Genomic DNA, 17,698 nt, shown 5'->3' with positions numbered 1-17,698 from the left:
TGTTTCCTGATGTAAGAACTAACCAAAGGGCTCTTCCTCAAACCAGGACGTGACATAGATTCCTCTCATCTTCACCCAGACCACCTTGGACTCTGTGTTCTTCCCAGGCAGCCTGGGGTAGGCACCTGTGCTTGCATTTCTCCATAAGGATGCACTCAGGACTCATTCAAAGGGATTACTCTCTGGTAACCTGGAAAACTGAAACCTGTGAGATCCCTGGTGCTTTATTAACCGCATGAAGATTGGGTAGGAATGACTGTTCCCGTGGGACTGTGAAAATGAGCCAGTGATCCGCCTAGCACAAATCTCTGTCCTTTTATGTAAAATATTATTAGGCTTCCTAGAGCTCGGCCTTGATACAATCTTTCCTAATCCAATAAATTTCAATAGATGAAATGTTTGCCTCCTCCTCCCTTTCTCAATCCCAAAGCCTCTCTCTTGTGGCTTAAATGTCCCTTAAATGCACTATCTAGTGTTACTGTTTATGTAACCCTCTGTTCAAGTATCACACTGTATTTCCAAAACCATAAAGGAACACAACATAAAATATTCCCAGTGAACGTCTGCCTCAGGAAATGCCAGGGTCTTAATGGCTTTCCTAATACTTCTGTTGACAGGAAGAGTCTTCTCTTTCCAAAGAAGCAGAAAGAATTTAAACGGCCGACACAGTTAAACCATTAATTCTCTTAAAGGCTCAAATGCAAGGCCTGGAAGACAAGAAGCCTCCTTTGGCTGGCACAAATCTGGTCACCAAGAGCTTACCAGGGTGGGCTTCCAAGGATCTAGAGAGCCGATTAACTAACTGGACAACTCCAGATCTGATGCCATCCAAGACTGGAGGGTGTCACCTGGGCTCTTCTCTTGTTTCCGACAGCTAACTCCGGTCGGTGGTCAGTATGAAGTCTTATAGCAACAGGACGAAGCACCTAGAGAGGGGTGAGAGCATTATCCTGGAAATCCACCCACAGACGCCCTGATAAAATAGGTGATTCTTAAAATAACACAAGGATTGGAGCCCAATAGCTTAAGTCACCACCTGCAGCTTGTGAACTGTACAAAGAATTCAGGAGTGTATGTAGGTTGAGGCAGATCTGCCCAATCTTTGGAGCAGTGACCCCTTTCTCAGTTTCTTTATCTGTACAATGGGTGATGGCTAAGACCTCAAACACCCCCCCCCCCATTGACCTTACTAGTTTTCATCTGGGATGTAGATTCACACACCCCCAAATACTAGAACACCTCTCTCCTCTTCCTGAACCCCTCCCACCCCTTGCGTCTCCATTTTCCATGCCCCTCACTCCAGTGTATCAGTGAAAGCTACAGGCTTGCAACAGCTCAGCCAGGGCCACTGCCCCAGCCTGGCCCTCGCTCCGGGCGCACAAAGCCCCCGGCGCTGACGTCAGGGCCCCTCTCGGCACGGCCGGCCCCCAGTGCAGGCGGAGCTGCGCGGCGCTCCCACCCCGGCCAGGAGCGAAGAGCCAAGCGGCCAGCCCAGCTCAGCCCAGCGCAGCCAGCCCAGAGCCCGGCCCCGCGCACGTGCCCGCCAGACCTGCAAACTTGTGCCACCGGCTATCCTGCGTCCCCGGGGGAGCCCAATCGCCCGGAGCCCTCACCCCTCCCGCCAGTCTCCAACCATGGGTAAGCGATCGCGCTGGCCCCACGCCACCACCACGGCCACCACCACGGCCACGGCCTCGCGTCCCCGTCTCGCCCAGGGGCGCGCCCCGCCCTACCCCCAGCTCAGGTGGCGCTACCTGAGCCACCTAGGTGACCCAGTCCAGACCATTGCTGGAGGGAACCTTAGGTTGGAGGTGGGAGGGGCACCGCGCAGGTGTCCGCTACACCCAGGTGCGCCGCCCTGCTCCATCCGCAGGGACGTCCCCACTCCCGCTGCACCTACACTGCACCGTGGCGCGCGCTGAGCGCGGGAGCTAGAGAGCTGGGCCCGACGAAGGGTAGCAAGCGGGGTCCGGCAGCGCAGCCCGGACTGTGGGCCCCTGCTTTATTTCAAAGGGTTGGTAGAGAGTGGCTTCTTGCCATTTCCTGGGAAGATCTCCCTGTCACCCGACCTCCCAAGCTCAAGTCCAGTCCTGTGTGGCCCCGCGGTCCTCTAGTTCTTCTGAAATCTAAGGAAACATATCTGTACCCCCTAAAGCCAGGATCTATCAAGAACGCCCCTTTCTTGGAACCCAGATCTTTGAAACCAGTGAAGTGGGAAGGGGTGGGAGGGGACAGGATGGGACACACCAGGAGTCTCTCTTTGTCCCCTGTTCCAACTGCTTAAGTGGGACCCCTGAGCAGATGGAGTAGGTGAAAAGTGGGTTGCACTTTGGGAATTGGGGAAACTGTCAACAGTGGAAGACTTATGTGCTCCTGGAAGTGAAAATCTTTCACCTGGCTGGAGGTGGGGGAGAATCCTGTCTGTCACTCCCTAACACCCTGAAATGCTGCCATCAGCAACATGTCCCTAAACCCAGGAAGAGTGCCTTGGAAATGAGCCTTGTGCGGCTGCTCTCAGAACTGTGTCTGAGAAGAGGGTTTCTCTCTGCTTCATTATCCTTCCCTAGTGACAGTTCCAACCACAGCGCCACGAGGACTGAGAACCCCACCCCCACCGTCCCCCAGAAACATTTCTAATGTGAAAAGCAGTGGACTTACCCACTGAAGGTTAACAGCCAGGGGAACTTGGGTGTCACAAGCAAGCCACTCAGCCTTGCTACTACAGTCCCTCCTCTAAGTGGGGGCAGGGTGTGATTTTTTTCTTTTCTGATTAAATTTTGGGGAAGATGGTAAGGGCATCCATTTAAGAAAATCTAGAATAATTTTATATTTAAACAATTTTATATTTTCACTATGGTCAAAATAGAGAGAAAAAAAATACATCCCACAAAGTTAGAGGAAAGCTAGGATAAGGTTCTTCTAGAAAGAGCAGAACTGAGTGGCACGTAACTCTGGTTCCTACAACCCAGTCTTCCTTTTAAATGAGGTTCATACACAAAAGTCAGATGAGGGTTGTGGGGCAGCTTGTAGCTGCTTTAACATCTATTGCTGTCGAAGATAACTGCGGTTTCACAGAACTGCAGGAGTAAGGAGAGCAGTTTTTGCTGAAATGAAATCATCTCTGGTGTTTGAACTCCAGACACTGACATTCCAATGTTGAATTTGAGCACAGAACCACCACACTAGCACCTTCAGCATGGTGCTGTTGGGGAGTGGGGTGCTCTGATCTTTCCTAGGGATGGGGGTGGGGGTGGACTTTGTTTTTAAGTGGGCGTGGAAACAAATTTCCAAGCCAAAAGCCTGCTCTCACGGAAGTACTCTGTGTCTTACTGGTTCTACAATGCAGTTGCCAATTCATGTTAATTTGTACGTACTCCATTGGCTCTGGCAGCAGCCTTGGTTTTAGTTTTGTAGTTTCCGTGGAAAAGTAAGTTCCCTTCATGCCAGAAAAGAGACATACTGACTTCCTTTATGTTCCCAGTAAATATACTCCGGGGTCATGAACTGGCTTTGTTTTTCCAGATGTGGTTAATTATCGAATGTACCCTTATGAACACACTAATTCAAAGGAGTTAATGCTGGGGAGCTTCTGCCCATTGGCTCATTCTGTTGATTCTAATGCACACATCACTGCCTATCCCTGACAGCAGTTACTTCACTGATGAAACAGACAAAATTTGTAGAAATAAAAGCCCCTTTGGGTTTGTACTCAAAGCCATTTTTTTTAATTAAAGAAAACAAAAAGATTAAAAAAAAAAAAAAAAACCCTGTGGCTGCATATACAATTCCAGATTTCCATGCATCTGCAAAGAAAATGAGTTTTTCTTGCCCAGTCAGTTGATTTTCTTTTCTGCTCTGTTTCAGCTACCATTTGTATACAATTCATACATGTTAAGTATACAAGTCAGTGGGTTTTGATACAGAGTTGTGTAGCTATTGCTCCTATCTTTACCCACCCACCCCAAATAACGCTGTGCCCATTAGCAGTCTTTTCTCATTCTCTCCTCCCTCCAACCCTAGCAACCACTAACCTACTTTCTGTCTCTATGGATTTGCCTCTTCCTGGTGTTTCATGTAAATGAAATGAGCCTATTAATGTTTGAACTGTATTGGCCTATTCAGTAACCTGGGTTATTTGGCACCATGAGAAGATGTTGGTATATTGTTTGTACAGAATATACCACCTAAGTAAGTGCACTAAGACTAATTCTTTCTCCAGCTGAAGGGTTCCACATCGCACATGTCTTCTCCCTAGTCTTATTCTATTGTATTAGATGGGAACCCACTGTGGCCAACACAATTTTGATTCTCTTTTTTTCTGCTCATAGGCTCGAAGACATAGTAATTAAACAGAGTCAATGCAATAAATTCTCAGAAGACCTTTGTGGAACATGGCTCATGTATCCAGAGACAAATGCTGACATTTTATTAGCTGTGTATGTGAAGAAATCCAGTGTCATGAAACATGGGTGGAAATAACTATTTAACTTGCTTTACAGTAAGGGAGTGTGATTCAGTTTAAGATAGGCATTCACTATGTGACCTACACTGTTTTCAAACTTATGGGCTCAATTCATCCCCCTGCCTCTGCTTCTGAATAGTTGGGGCCAAAGAATACCCACTTAGGAGATGGGGGCTGGAAGACTTGGGTTTCACAGACATCTTTGGATATGTACCTACTTTGAGGCCAGCCTGGGCTATATCAGACCCTTTCTCAAAAAGGAGGGGCTGCGGGGGGGGGAGAAAATCAAAAGGGCCAGTGAGATGATTATGTTTTTAAAATGCTTGTTGGGGAAAATGGCCAATATAAGTAGAAGGATAGACCTGACTCCCAAAACTGTCCTCTGACCTGTCCATGCATACTGTGGCAAGCACATGTGTGCACACACATACGTACACATAATAATAAAGAAAATTTACAAGAAAATCCTAGGCCACTGAGATGGCTCAACTGGCTGGTAAGAGCTTGCCATACACACAAGCATATGTTTTTTAATTTAATAATGATGTGTCACAAATCATCTAGGGATCTTGATGAAAGGAAAGAACCCCGACTCAAGCAGCCTGGGCATAGCCTTGGTGGCATTTCTAAAAGTCATGCCAGCACTGCTGCTTTTGGTTGTGGTGGTCTAAAGCCAGAGAATAAAGAAAATCCCAGGAAAGTTAGGGACCTGGTCCATGCTTCAGTTTACCCTCAATACTGACTGTGTGATCACTGTAACACTATACTTGCCTCTTCAACCTCAGTTTAGTAGGAGAAAAAGAAATCTATAAGATTACTTCTTTAAATCCATACAGATCTACAAGTGTGTAATTTCAGGGACAAAGATGAGAGAGTAATGTTATGCTTGAGAAACAGGAGCAAACAGCTCCCTAATTGTTTAAACACTGTTTGGTTCTGTCAAGGCAGCAGCCAGACCTCATTTGTAGTTGGGTGAAATGCTGGCATCTTCCATGTGACCACCTACAGGATGGTGGCTGTTCTCCAAGGCAACTGGTGGAGGGAGCCTTAAAGATGCCTTTTTAACACTTCCAGCTTTGGTGTCTGCTCGCTTGTCATTACAGAGCTCTTCCTGACCCCCAGACCCAGGCTGTGCCTCAAAAGGAAGCAGTGTCCCGAAGACCCCCTTCATACAACATTTTGTTCTGGAAGTTTGCTTAGGAATTCAGATGCGAATGGAGACAAAGGAGTGCTGTCTTGATGCATAACTGTGCAGGAAATGGTCCCAGCATGTGCTAGGCGGCCTCCTCTGGGACTAAATTTGTGAGGAGCCCACCCGGGGCCTCAGAGCAGCTCTTTTCAAAACAGGCTGAAATTCTGAGTAAACCTCAAACCAAGCCCACCAAGGACTGTTTGTGACAAACAAGAAGTAATTGATTCTTTACTATATTTTTGCTCTAGCAGTAGCTGTTGGCCAAACCACTTGGCCTCCCCAGGGCATTTTTAGAGGACAGTGACATCCGAGATCCAGTAGTTGGATGCTTTATTGAAAATGCCAAAGTAGCAAATCCTATAAAGTACCATTTCTGTGTCCTAAATGTATTTGTTATCTTTAAGCATTAATCTGCTAAGTTATTGTTGACTAGTCAATGCCTTTCTTTGACCAAGAAGTCCCAGTTGGGATTGGAGGTTCATTGAAGTTTTCCATACATGAATCGTAACCAATCTACTGGCTTCTAATGACCAGTTTGAGATACTTTTAAAGTAAAATGAGACATGAAAGCACTCAACACTGCTCTGTGCAGAATCTCTTCACATCACCCACCCTATAAAACTTTAATAGTTTACTGGCATTAATTATTTTGGCAACTATTTTCCAAGTGACTCATTTTGGATAAGATTTTGCAAAGCAATGGACCCGGTTTGAAAAGAAAGAAAACTTCCTTTGAGGGCTCATATTTCACTAGTTTGTGCAATATTGAATTCATTTGCATAATTGTGATAACAAATAAAACTGTTATGAATACCTTTTGGGACAGAGACCATGGACTCTTCTTAAGTACGCAGATGAATAAGAGAAGTAATAGTTATACTCTGGAGAAGAACCCCAGTTTTGTAAGTATGGTTTAGAAAAAGAATAGAAGATACAAGGTATCTTAGTAACGTTGTCAGGTTGCTATGGTAAAATGCCCTAACCAAAGCAACTTGAGGGAGAGAGAATTTATCTGGCTACAGTTTGAAGGTACAACCCATATGGCAAGGAACGCATGCAACAGGAGTCTGAGGCTACTGATCACATTCCAAGCACAGGAGGCAGAATGATGAATGCAGATATTCACTTTCCTTCTTAAGGACTAATGCACTCAGGAGTAAGGTGGGTCTTCCCACCTCAGTCAACTTGATTTAGCTGTTCCTTCATAAACACACACAGAGACCAACCTACAAGAGTTAATCCCTCACAGGAGTGCCTTGGGGTTGGGGGCTTGCCTCCTAGGTGAGTCAAGATCTTTTCAAGTTAACAGTATGACCATCATACAAGGCAATGAATTGAGAGGTTATGTTGCATGGATCATGCTGGTAAGAGCATTTCTACTATATTTGGGGGCCATATTCATCCTTTGGACAATTGTAACATGATTGTACATGGTCATCATGGTCTAACACACTGGTATGTTTGTTAATAATATGCCTTGTTGGAGTAAATATTAAAAAGTGATTCTGTTGCTATCGGCCCCACGGTCTCACTCCACAGGAGCCGCTCCAATGTGGAGCCGAGGGCACAGATTCTGTCACACAGTCCACAAGTTGCCCTCTCCCTACGGTTCCTTTCCTAGGAAGTTGACTCCACCTGCCCTGATGCTTCTGTCCCCGGTGGATATGACTGCTCCGACGTGTTCCTTTCCTCCACCGCCTGGCACAAACATGACTCCAAAACACAGTAGCTTATCAAGCAGGTTTATATATTAAATTCTCAATCCACAAATCCTCTACACAATAAGCTTACAAAGGGACAAAAGTGGACAAAGATACAAACTGCCCTTCTAGATGAGATAAAATGACCCATAGAAACCCTTAGAAATAATAATAACAACCTCATTAAGCTAGAGAAACAGTGCACTGAGAGAAACATACACATCTGCTTCCATCTTTGTTCCTCCCAGAATCTCTTCCTCCTCTTCTCCTCTTCTGTTTTCCTAGCTTTTCCCCGCCTACCTCTCCACTGTCCAATCATATATCACCTTAACATCAACCCACAATGCTTCCCTTGCTGTTCAAAGAACCAACTCTTTCAAATGCAGAGATTCTCCTATACATTGTTGTTGCTCAGTGTTCATTTGAATGAGCAACATATTGTAGGAGCTCCAGATAACATTTGTTAAAAAAAGTAAGAAATATATGATATAAGATGCATTTTTCTACGGTGTGCCTATAATAGACATATATGAATTTAAGGTATGCAAAATCACTACAAACTATGGTAAACCATAGTTGACTAAATAGTGCAAATAACATCATAGTTTAATACAATTAATATGTGCATTACACCATCTCATAGAGTAACAGAAGTTTAGCACTAGCAATCACCTTCAAAGTAATTCCATCACTTTAGGCATGCACAGACTCAAAAGCCATTTATATAGCAGTTTGAATGTTCCTCTGTTGTTCTGTTGTTGTTCTTCTTCTTCTCCTCCTCCTTCTTCTTCTGCCTTTAGCTTTTCCTCTCGTGATGTTATATTTTTCTCTCTTTGGTGAAAAAAAAAAACAACTTTTCGTCACATTTTTGAAGTTTAGGAAAGCTAGAAATACTTTGTTTCACTGAAATCTTTCCTTGTGTTGAGAATTTAAAGGCACCAAACATTGTGCTTTCCATTCTCAACAACATTAAGGTTAAATCAGCATGAACCACAGTACCTTGCAATGAGCACGTGCTGGAGGAACCCTAAGCCTCTTTCTTCCAGTTAGGACCTATAAAGGAATGGAGGACACCTGCCTAGATGCACTGGGGACTTGTGCTGTGTCTTGAAGCAAAAATTGGATAAGCATAAACTGTCCTCACATACATAGCAGTTTTATAAAACCTGATGGACAAGGTCCTGTAGGGAAGAGAAAATGAATATTTGAGGAGGTGTCTGAGACATAACTTTCAGGACCTGTGTACAGATGAGGAAAAGCAGGTGCCATGATGAAGGCAGTTCTCTGGATATTTAAGGAAATGAAAATTGTCAGATTTGGAGGAAGCAGGAGAGATGAAACCATACTGTACAGTGTCATGCCTGCGAAGAAATCAGGTATTCCTCTCTTGCCCGTAGAGAATCAGGAAGGATTTTTTAAGCAGGTAAGTGACTGCTGAAGGTACACGGCAGTCTCCCCAAGGAACTAAAAAGATGATCATTAAAGCTGAACATGGCAAGGCATACCTATAATCCTGGCTACTTGGCAAGTGGTGGCAGAGGCAGGAGGATTGCAAGTTGAAGGACCAGTTGGGCTACAAAGGCATTTTAAGGCCAGTCCAGATAACTTAAGAGAGAGTTTATCTCAAACTAAAGTTGCTGCTGCTGTTTCAGTGAGGAATGAGGATGGAGAAATGGATCAATTAGTAAAGTGTTTGCCCTGCAAAACCATTTCCTCAGAACCCATGTAAAAGAACTGGGCATGAGCCCAAGGCTGGTAAGGTAAAAGTAGGTGGATACCTGAGCCTCACTGGCCAACCAGTCCAGCCAAATGATTGTCTTTTTTTTTTTAAAGACAGTAGACAGTACCTGAGGAATAACACTGATAATAATAACCTCTGGCCTCAACATACATATACACACATGAACCTGATCACATGTGCTCCTACACACACACACACACACACACACACACAGAGAGGGGGGGGGAGACAGAGAGACCAAAACAGAGAGACAGAGAGAGGGAGTTACTTTTTTAATAGCAAAAAAAAAAAAAAAAAAAAAAAATTAAAAGAAATCCTATATACTTCAGGGGTTTTGTAATGTTAAATTCTTTATATAACAACTGAGTCTGGACAAAGAGGCTATTAGAAGAAGAAAACAAAATTATAAAAAGCTCCACTAATACAGATCCTTAGTATCTGGTTGTAAAATTCCAAATAAACTCACAGGCAGAATTCTGAAATGTCCGAGACGCTGTCTCTCCGTGAGGCTTCTAGTGCAAGTTGCACGGACACTGGTGGTGTCCTGAGAAGGATGGAGAGGATTGGGGCTACCCTTGCAGGAGAGGGAGGACTCAGCAAGGTTTATCCCTGAGAGCCTGAAGAAACGAACTGGGCATAGCAAGAAGTAGGTGTGGCAAAGAATAGCAAATAAGGTGTGGGGGCCAGTGAGATGGCTCAGCAAATGAAGGGGCTTGCCACCAAGCCTAGCAATCTGAGTTTGATTTCCAGGACCCACATGATGCAGGTTTGAGACTGACTACCTCAAGTCTCATCTGACCTCTGCACACTCAGAATAATATGTATATGTGCATGCAAACACAATAAATAAGGGTAATACAAAGCAAACATTTTTAAGAACAAAAAAAGATTTGGTGGACTGACAGAGATCCGTATTGGAGCAACCCATTTTGATTTATCATAAATGAGCATAAATCTATTATTTCCTCCCTTTTAAGAACACAAAGTGTAAGCTTTCTGAGATGGAAAAAATGTGTAACTTCAAGGTAACATCTTCATGATTTGGAATCGATGGAGATTACCATCCTTGTCTATTTCTTTGGTTATCGTTACTTTTTAAACACATCTGATCATTCATCATAAAGGCTTTTATAGAGCACACAGCTGGAGAAGTGCATAGGGTAAGGTATTGGAGAAGACATGAGGAGCTTCCATGCCCTTTCTTGCTACACTAACCTAAACAGAAATTCTATGGGCTCAGCTACCTAGAAGCTTCCTGTCCCTTTTCCCTTGCTTTTGGTCTTTTCGGGTTTTAAAAATCAGCATGTTAATTGTGTATATAATAATGGGCTTCATTATGGCATTTTCATATGTATACATGTTATTTGATCATATACACCTATCATTGCCCACTTCTGCCCCTCCCATTCTCACTGGTGCATTGCAGAATGCTTAGCAGCCTCCCTGACCTCAGCTCACTATATGCTGTGGCATTCCTTACTCTGCTGGGTATCAGACCATACTGAGAACTGTTTAGGAGTAAGAGGGGAATGTAGATGTAGCTGCATTGGTCAAGTGTATCTCTCATGTGCAGGAAGTCCTAGGTTCAATATTCCTAATGATGGCACATGCATATAATCTCAGCATTTGGAAGGCAGGCGTAGGAAAATTGGAAGTTCCAAGTCCTTCTTGCCTATATAGAACATTTGAGGCCAGTCTGGGTTATATAAAATCTTGTCTCAGAAAAGGGGGACAAACTACTGAAAACCTTTGTTCATCACAGTATCATAGAGTCAGAGTTATGGTCTCATTGAAGGTTTTGCTGAGCACATCTACAAAATAAGGGATGCCTGGTTAAAAGGGTCCCTTCTTTCCAAGAATGCTTGCTTTAACCCTGCCCTCTAGAATAAGAAAGTCGTATTTTGTTTTTATCTTTTTCTAGCATCACTAGGAAGGATAATACTATAATGGGGAGCTTGGCAAACCATGAGATTCATGCTTTCCTTAAAGTGGAATGGCATTATAAACCACCTCAATGTTGAAATGACCTGTCCTTCCCCTTCCCATTGGAATAGGATGCCTGTTTTACTTTTGTTTCTTTGTCAGGTGTATAGAGTGTTTTTTCACTCAAAAGGCTCTATCTCTGAAGTTTTCTTTGCTTAGTGAAATTGTTATCATTATCCTTTCTCGTTTGGGGTAAGTGGGAAGACATGAAGAAGCTAATCACAATCTTAATTACCATGATGGCCGTTCCAAATTTAGACTTCATCTCCTTAGCTAGAATCAAATCTAGCCAGATTAAGGCGTTAAGGCTGCCTTCCTACTGGGTGTCCTTAAGGTACATGTCTGTGTCTTCATTATGTTTCCCAAGTTCAAGAGTTAGATACAAGACTGGCTTCCCTCTTGTTGCTCAGAGATCTTTCCCCAGTGGCCACTGGATTTTCTTTCCTACTTGCCAGTCTTAACCCATCCCAGTGAAGACTATAAACCTAAGAGATCTGACTTGAGATATGATCATAGATGAAAAGATGTTTTAAAAATTACAAATATCAGAAGCGAAGGTTGGGAGGAGCTTAGAAATCCTGCTTTTGATGTATGTGCCACAGGTTACTGTTTTAGATGGAGAAGTTTTTTTACAACCTCTCTTGAAGAGGCTGTTTCGGTGGTGGGTTTTCAAATGGGAGCTTGAATCAAACATCTGTTCTTCATACAGGGAGCAAAGAATAAAGTCATAATTAGCAAAGCAGTGCAAGCACTTTGGATAACTTTATTTGATATAGTCCCGAATTTCATATTGCCCTTGTCATTTTCTCACTTGCATGTTCTGAAAGTTCCTGTGATGAGAAAGACAGAATCCAGAACATTAAAGGGCTAAGGCTCCACTGTGTGTGAATCATGAGCATTTTGCAAAGCTACTACACTGGATACTGAAAACTCCTTAGAGCCCTATTATGTAATGAGGACTTGTCACAAATACTGTTCGATGTTTTATAAGAGGCATGGATATTACAAACTCATTTAACATTTGTTAGCATACGATAGCTACAAAAAGGAAGCAGATAATAAACATGCAAGTTTGATACATTTTTACAAATGCAGAACATGAGCCTGGTCATACTCGGTGACTGAGTGCTTGCTCAGTGTGCGTGAAGCCAAGGGTTCTGTCCTCATCAGTGAAAAGAAAAAAGGCCAAGCCAATGGCCTTTTAATATCAGCTCTTTAGAGGTAGAGGGACGAGAATCTCTTGTGAGTAGGAGGCCAGCCTGGTCTATGTCATGAGTTCCAGGCCAACCACAGCTAGATAGACACCATGTCTCAATATGGAAAAGGGGAAAGGGAGGAGAAAGGAAAGGGAAAGAAGAAAGGAGGAAGAAGAATATAAGGAAAATTATTATTATTATTATTATTATTATTATTATTATTATTATGATAATTATGATTACTAGCCACCCAAAAGGGGCTGTTTTGCTATCCCCACCAAGGATCATCACCAATTTCTAGTAGTATAGTTTTACATTTTGTGTTGACTGAATCATACAGTATAAATGCTGACTGCTTTTGCTGAACATTAACAATACTATTTTAAAATCTGGGGATGTTTTCTGTCCAGAAGAAAGGCAGGCTTCTAAGTCATTATGGTTAGAACTATTTATGCAGAGCCTTTGTCTATAGAAATTGAGTAGAAACTGTAGAAAGTATGGGTTTGTGCTGCCTATTTTAGGTAGGAAAAAAACATCATAGCAGTCATAAAAGAGAGAACTTGAAAAATTCTTGAAGAGCGATGAGCTCTTTGCATGAAAAAACATGATGAAGCTGAAGAGATTAGGAAAATAATATATCCCGAAGTGTACTTCAGAGAGGAAAGGGGCATGCTGGGGAGCTTCACATGGAGAGGAAGCTGTCACTGTTAACTTAGATCATTCAGGAAATGATCAATATGGATGCTTTCTGGCTTCAGGATATAAGGCTGCAATAAATGCCAGGACCTTTCTCCAATGGGTTTCCTGAATAAGATGGGGTCTTAGGATGTGTCTGAATTAACCATAAATTTTCAGAAACTGACAGTAAATCGTGTAAAATGATGGAAAGGGGTTCAACGGACAGTAATGATTTTAGATTTTCATCTAAAAATACACTAATAGATACAGAATTATCTTTAACAAATAACTTCTTTGTGTACTATTTGGACATATACATGCTAGTTGAACATATATAGCTCTAAGCTGCCTTCCATCAGTGAGACGTTTTATCGTCTTGACCACAATAGAGATGTGGTCAGCAGAATGGATACTTTATTGTCCCACAGAACTGCCATTCCACGTTATCTTACCACGGTGCCTGTCTAAGTGATGACTCCCACGTATTCACCAGGAGCATGTGAGAATTTTAGCTTCTCCATGTCTTCAGTTTTTGCATAATTATACTGTTTAGTTTTTTTTTAATCTGGTAGATATAAAATTGTATTTTATGGTTTTTATGTTGAATTTCCCTAGAAGGTTGAAAGTGTGGGCTAGGTTCTTGGCCTCTTGAGTTTGGTCTTCCATTTGTGTCCTTTCTGTCTTATATACATTTGGAATCCTCATCTTTGGATGTGGTCAGTGTCTGTTTTCTGATTCATCCTTAACGTTGCCCAACTTGTCACTATACTGAGTTTTTAAATTGTTAGAGTCCCAATTATCAATGTTTCCTTTTACTACTTCATAATTTGTGCTTTTTTAAAAAGAAACATTCTTATCCCTAAGCTCAGGAAAATGTTTTTCTTTTCTTTTGCTAGTTCTTTAAAGATTTTTGCCACCATATAATTTTGACTTTTTTTCGGTCTTTCCTTTGTATCTGTGTTGTGTACATGTGCATACTAGTGTGCAGATGCATGTGTGAGCACACAGAAGTCATAAGAAACTTCCACCAGTCTCTACCTTATTCCATGAGGTAAGATCTTTCATGAACTGAGAGCCCACTGGAGTTTAGGTTGGTTTTGTTTTTGGTTTTGTTTGGTTATTGGGGGGTAGGCTGGTAGGAAGCAAAATCACACAATCTTCTTTTTATCCTGAACCTCCTTACTCAGCATAAGAGTTTGAGATTCCAAACTATATCCAGTTTGTTGTTGTTTTTTTTAAGATTTATTTACTTGTATGTGTCTGTGCAAAAGTCTAAATGTATGTATGAATGTACATATGTACGTATGTATGTATGTATGTATGTATGTATGTATGTATGTATGTACTGTACACTACATATGATTCTGGTGCACTCAGAAGTCAGAAGAGGGAGGGGGTTGCATCTCCTGGAACTGGAGTTACAGAAAGGGCCACCATATAAATGCAGGGAACCAATCCCAGGTCCTCTGTAAGAACAGCAATTACTCTTCACAGTTGAGCTATCTCCAGCCCACTACCTCATGCTCAGCTTGTTATGTGTCTGATTGGGATTTAAGTCCCTTTTCTCTATTGAGAGTATTTATATTTTATATATTTAATATTTTATATATTTAAATATTTTATATTTATATTTCTATAACTACTTTATATTTTCTATGTAGAAACCACCCATAGTGTGCAACTCAACCTTTTTGTGTTAGTTTTATATTATGCACATATTACACGCGTATGCGTGAATCTCTGCGCTAATATAAACAGCCTTGATTACTATCCATTTAAAATAAGCCTGGCAATCTCACAGATGTTTCTTCTCTTAGTTCTTCTTTACTGAGCTATTCTTGGTCTCTGTTTTTAGAATGAGCTTCCCATGTTCCACCCGCATCCCTGGTAGGCTTTTGAGTGGAACTTCAGTGAATGTCCTGACCAACATGCTGATTCTGCACGACTCGAGTCTTCCTATTTGTACACATTTGACCTTTGGTATGCTTCCTAATAATGATGGCACTTCCTCTTGACAGTAGTTTAAGGTCCTATATCGTTTTTTGTAGCTTCTTTAAAAGGAAACCAAATAAGGTCAAGTTGAATTGCATGGAATGTCATGGTTCTCTTCCGTACACCCATGACCTGACCTTAGGAAATCCAGCTAGGAACAAACTTGGTCAACTAAATGAATAAGTTATCAGCATAAGAAAGCAGATTCTGAGTTATCACCTACTAGCCTGTTAGGAAGAGCTATATATGATACCTGTGTGATACTGTCACTGCTTCAGGTCTGGGTTGGTTGGTTGGTTTTGGTTTTTTGTTTGCTTTGTTTTGTTCTTCTTTTTAAGACATCTTATATGTAGCTCAGCCTTGTCTGGAGCTGGCTCTATAGCAATGTCTGCTCTTGAATTCTTGATTTCCTGCTTTTGCCTCTCAAATGTTGGGATGGCATATGAGTATTTCCATACCTAGCTTTGAAAGTTATTTTTGTTGTTGTTCTTCTTGCTTTGGTTTGGTTTTTGGTTTCATTTTTGTTTCTGTTTTGAGAAAAGGGAATCTGTTTGTAGACCAGGCTGACCTCAAACTCATATAGATATGCTTGTCTTGGTCTTCAGAATGCTGTTGAAAGGCATCTGCACACACACAGAATACAACCACTCCATGAAGAATGGGTGGAATTAGAACGCGCTCCTTTGCACACATGCCTACTACCCGGGCCTCAAGCTCAATCAGATCCCACCCTCTCCTCTGCACCTCACCACAGCTCCCTCAGCCCACACAGGGCCTTTTGTTCTCCAAGGTATCTTGCCTCTATCAGTTCAGTCTTGAACCACCTTCTCCAATTCCTGAAGTTGTTTCTTTAGGAACGCGTTGCTCCTCTGTCTCCCTGCAAGTTCCAAGGTTGCTACACAAAACACAGCCCAATGAGATCCTGAGAGCTCACAGGGCAGCAGCGCCCATTCCCTGAGATCCTAGCCCAACTCCCTCCAGCAAACATTTCCTGAAGCTCTCTCTCTCATAGAAAAGGAGTAGTCTTAGAAACCATTTTTAATGGAGTCCACGTTAAAACTTCATAGTCTTCCTTGCTGTATAACCATCAATAATGAAAATTGTCTATATCTAATCTAAACCCTTCCTTCTTTCTTATATTCTGTATAAAGACTAAACTTTGAGGCCCTGTCTTTAGAGTCTTTAAGATCCTAAAAAATTATCCATCCACTGATCCTGAAGATTATTCATCCATTGAAAATAGTGAATTCTCTCACTGTGTAGAACTGACAATCTAGCATTTAACACATGGCTCCAGAACTCATGAGCTCCTGGAGAACTTGTAAACCAAGCAGCTACAGTTTCATGGAATTCCCTATTGTCCACCAAAGTTCTTTCTTAATAGAAAAGCTGGTTTAGATTCTCACTCTATCAGTATGACCAGGAGTTCTATGTTCCTTGTGGAAATAATACTAATTAGAAAAGTTAGTGAAAAAAAATAAGCTAAATAATAGTAGTAGTAACTTGGGAGCCAGCAAGATGGCTCAGTAAAGAAACGTGCTTGCCACCAAGCCTGGCAACCTGAGTTTGTACCCCAGAACCCACTTAAAGGTAGAAGGAAAGAATTAACAAAGTTGTCTTCTGATCTCTATATGTGTCTTTAATAGTAATGGTTAATTTTTTAACTTGGGAAATAGAGAAAGGAAGATCACTGTGAGTATGAGGCCAGCGTGTGCACGCACACACACACACATACACACACATCAAAAAAACAAAAAGCAAGGAATGGTGCCACATGCCTTCAATCTCAGCACATGATAGAGGGAAGAGAATCAGTAGTTTCCAGTTAGAAGTGAAAGAAACTGTGGGAATTTTCCATTATATCGCAGCAAGGTCCAAATGTTACTTCCAAGTACAGTAATGTTACTTGTGGAACAAAACTGAGATTTTTCATGGTAGATTCAAGATTACCTAGTTTCCCTAAGAAATGTAATGAAACACTTCTCCTGGAACATTTTACATAACTGTGTACCCTGCGAAGAGGAGGGCAGCAGTTGGCCTGGAACACCAGTTTGATTTATTTCGGAAAGCAGCTTATTCAGCCGTCAAATGAGATTACTTATGTGGCTGCTACCCATCACTTAACAGAAATATTTGTATTCTTCAGCAAGGCCTCAAACTTACTTTCTTTCAAGGGCAACACAAAACCGCAAATGTAATTTTCCTAAAAGATAACCTTGGGAATGTGATTTTTGTTGTTGTCGTTGTTGTTGTTTTGTTTTGTTTTTGAAACAGGGTTTCTCTATGTTGCCCTGGCGGTCCTGGAACTCACTTTGTACACCTGACTGGCCTCAAACTCAAAGATCCACCTGCTTCTGCCTCCCGAGTGGTGGGATTAAAGATGTGCACCACCACCTGGCAGGAAGGTGATTTTTTAGAAATAGGGGGCTGTCCCTGATGCAAGGGTAGTAAAGATGGAAACCAACTTACACTTTCTGAGTCCATCCGTGGTACTTCGCATTCACACCTAGCCATGTTTAGATTTCAGCCACCTTAGAAGGTAATAGCCTTAAGAATCTGTTCTCAAGGTTCCCTTCTTCTGTAATGTGTTTTCGTCCCCATTGGGTAGCTTCGTAATGTAAAATAGTGTGAATATTTTACAATTTAAAATTCAAGTCGAAGGTTGTAGCTGTACCTCGCTGGGAGAACACTTGCCAGGGGTGCTGGTAGCCTTGGGCTCCATCTTCAACACTGCAAAATAAAAATAAATAACAA

General features: G+C 42.1%; 1 protein-coding gene across 1 annotated transcript in view; it reads left to right on the top strand.

Moving 5' to 3' along the window:
• Positions 1–1,517: 1,517 nt before the first annotated feature.
• Positions 1,518–17,698, top strand: part of GPM6B (glycoprotein M6B) — a gene marked incomplete at its 5' end in the record, with an annotated part of 152,084 nt that continues 135,903 nt past the window's right edge. Inside the window, one exon of the mRNA XM_080910986.1 lies at positions 1,518–1,638. Within this exon, the coding sequence (XP_080767112.1) occupies positions 1,635–1,638 (4 nt within the window). The remainder of the gene's footprint in view (positions 1,639–17,698) is intronic.

Source organism: Micromys minutus, assembly GCF_963924665.1.
Source record: "Micromys minutus genome assembly, chromosome: X".
Lineage (NCBI taxonomy): Eukaryota > Metazoa > Chordata > Mammalia > Rodentia > Muridae > Micromys > Micromys minutus.
Note: the sequence above shows the minus strand (reverse complement) of the source record. Positions and strands in the feature narration are given on the sequence as shown.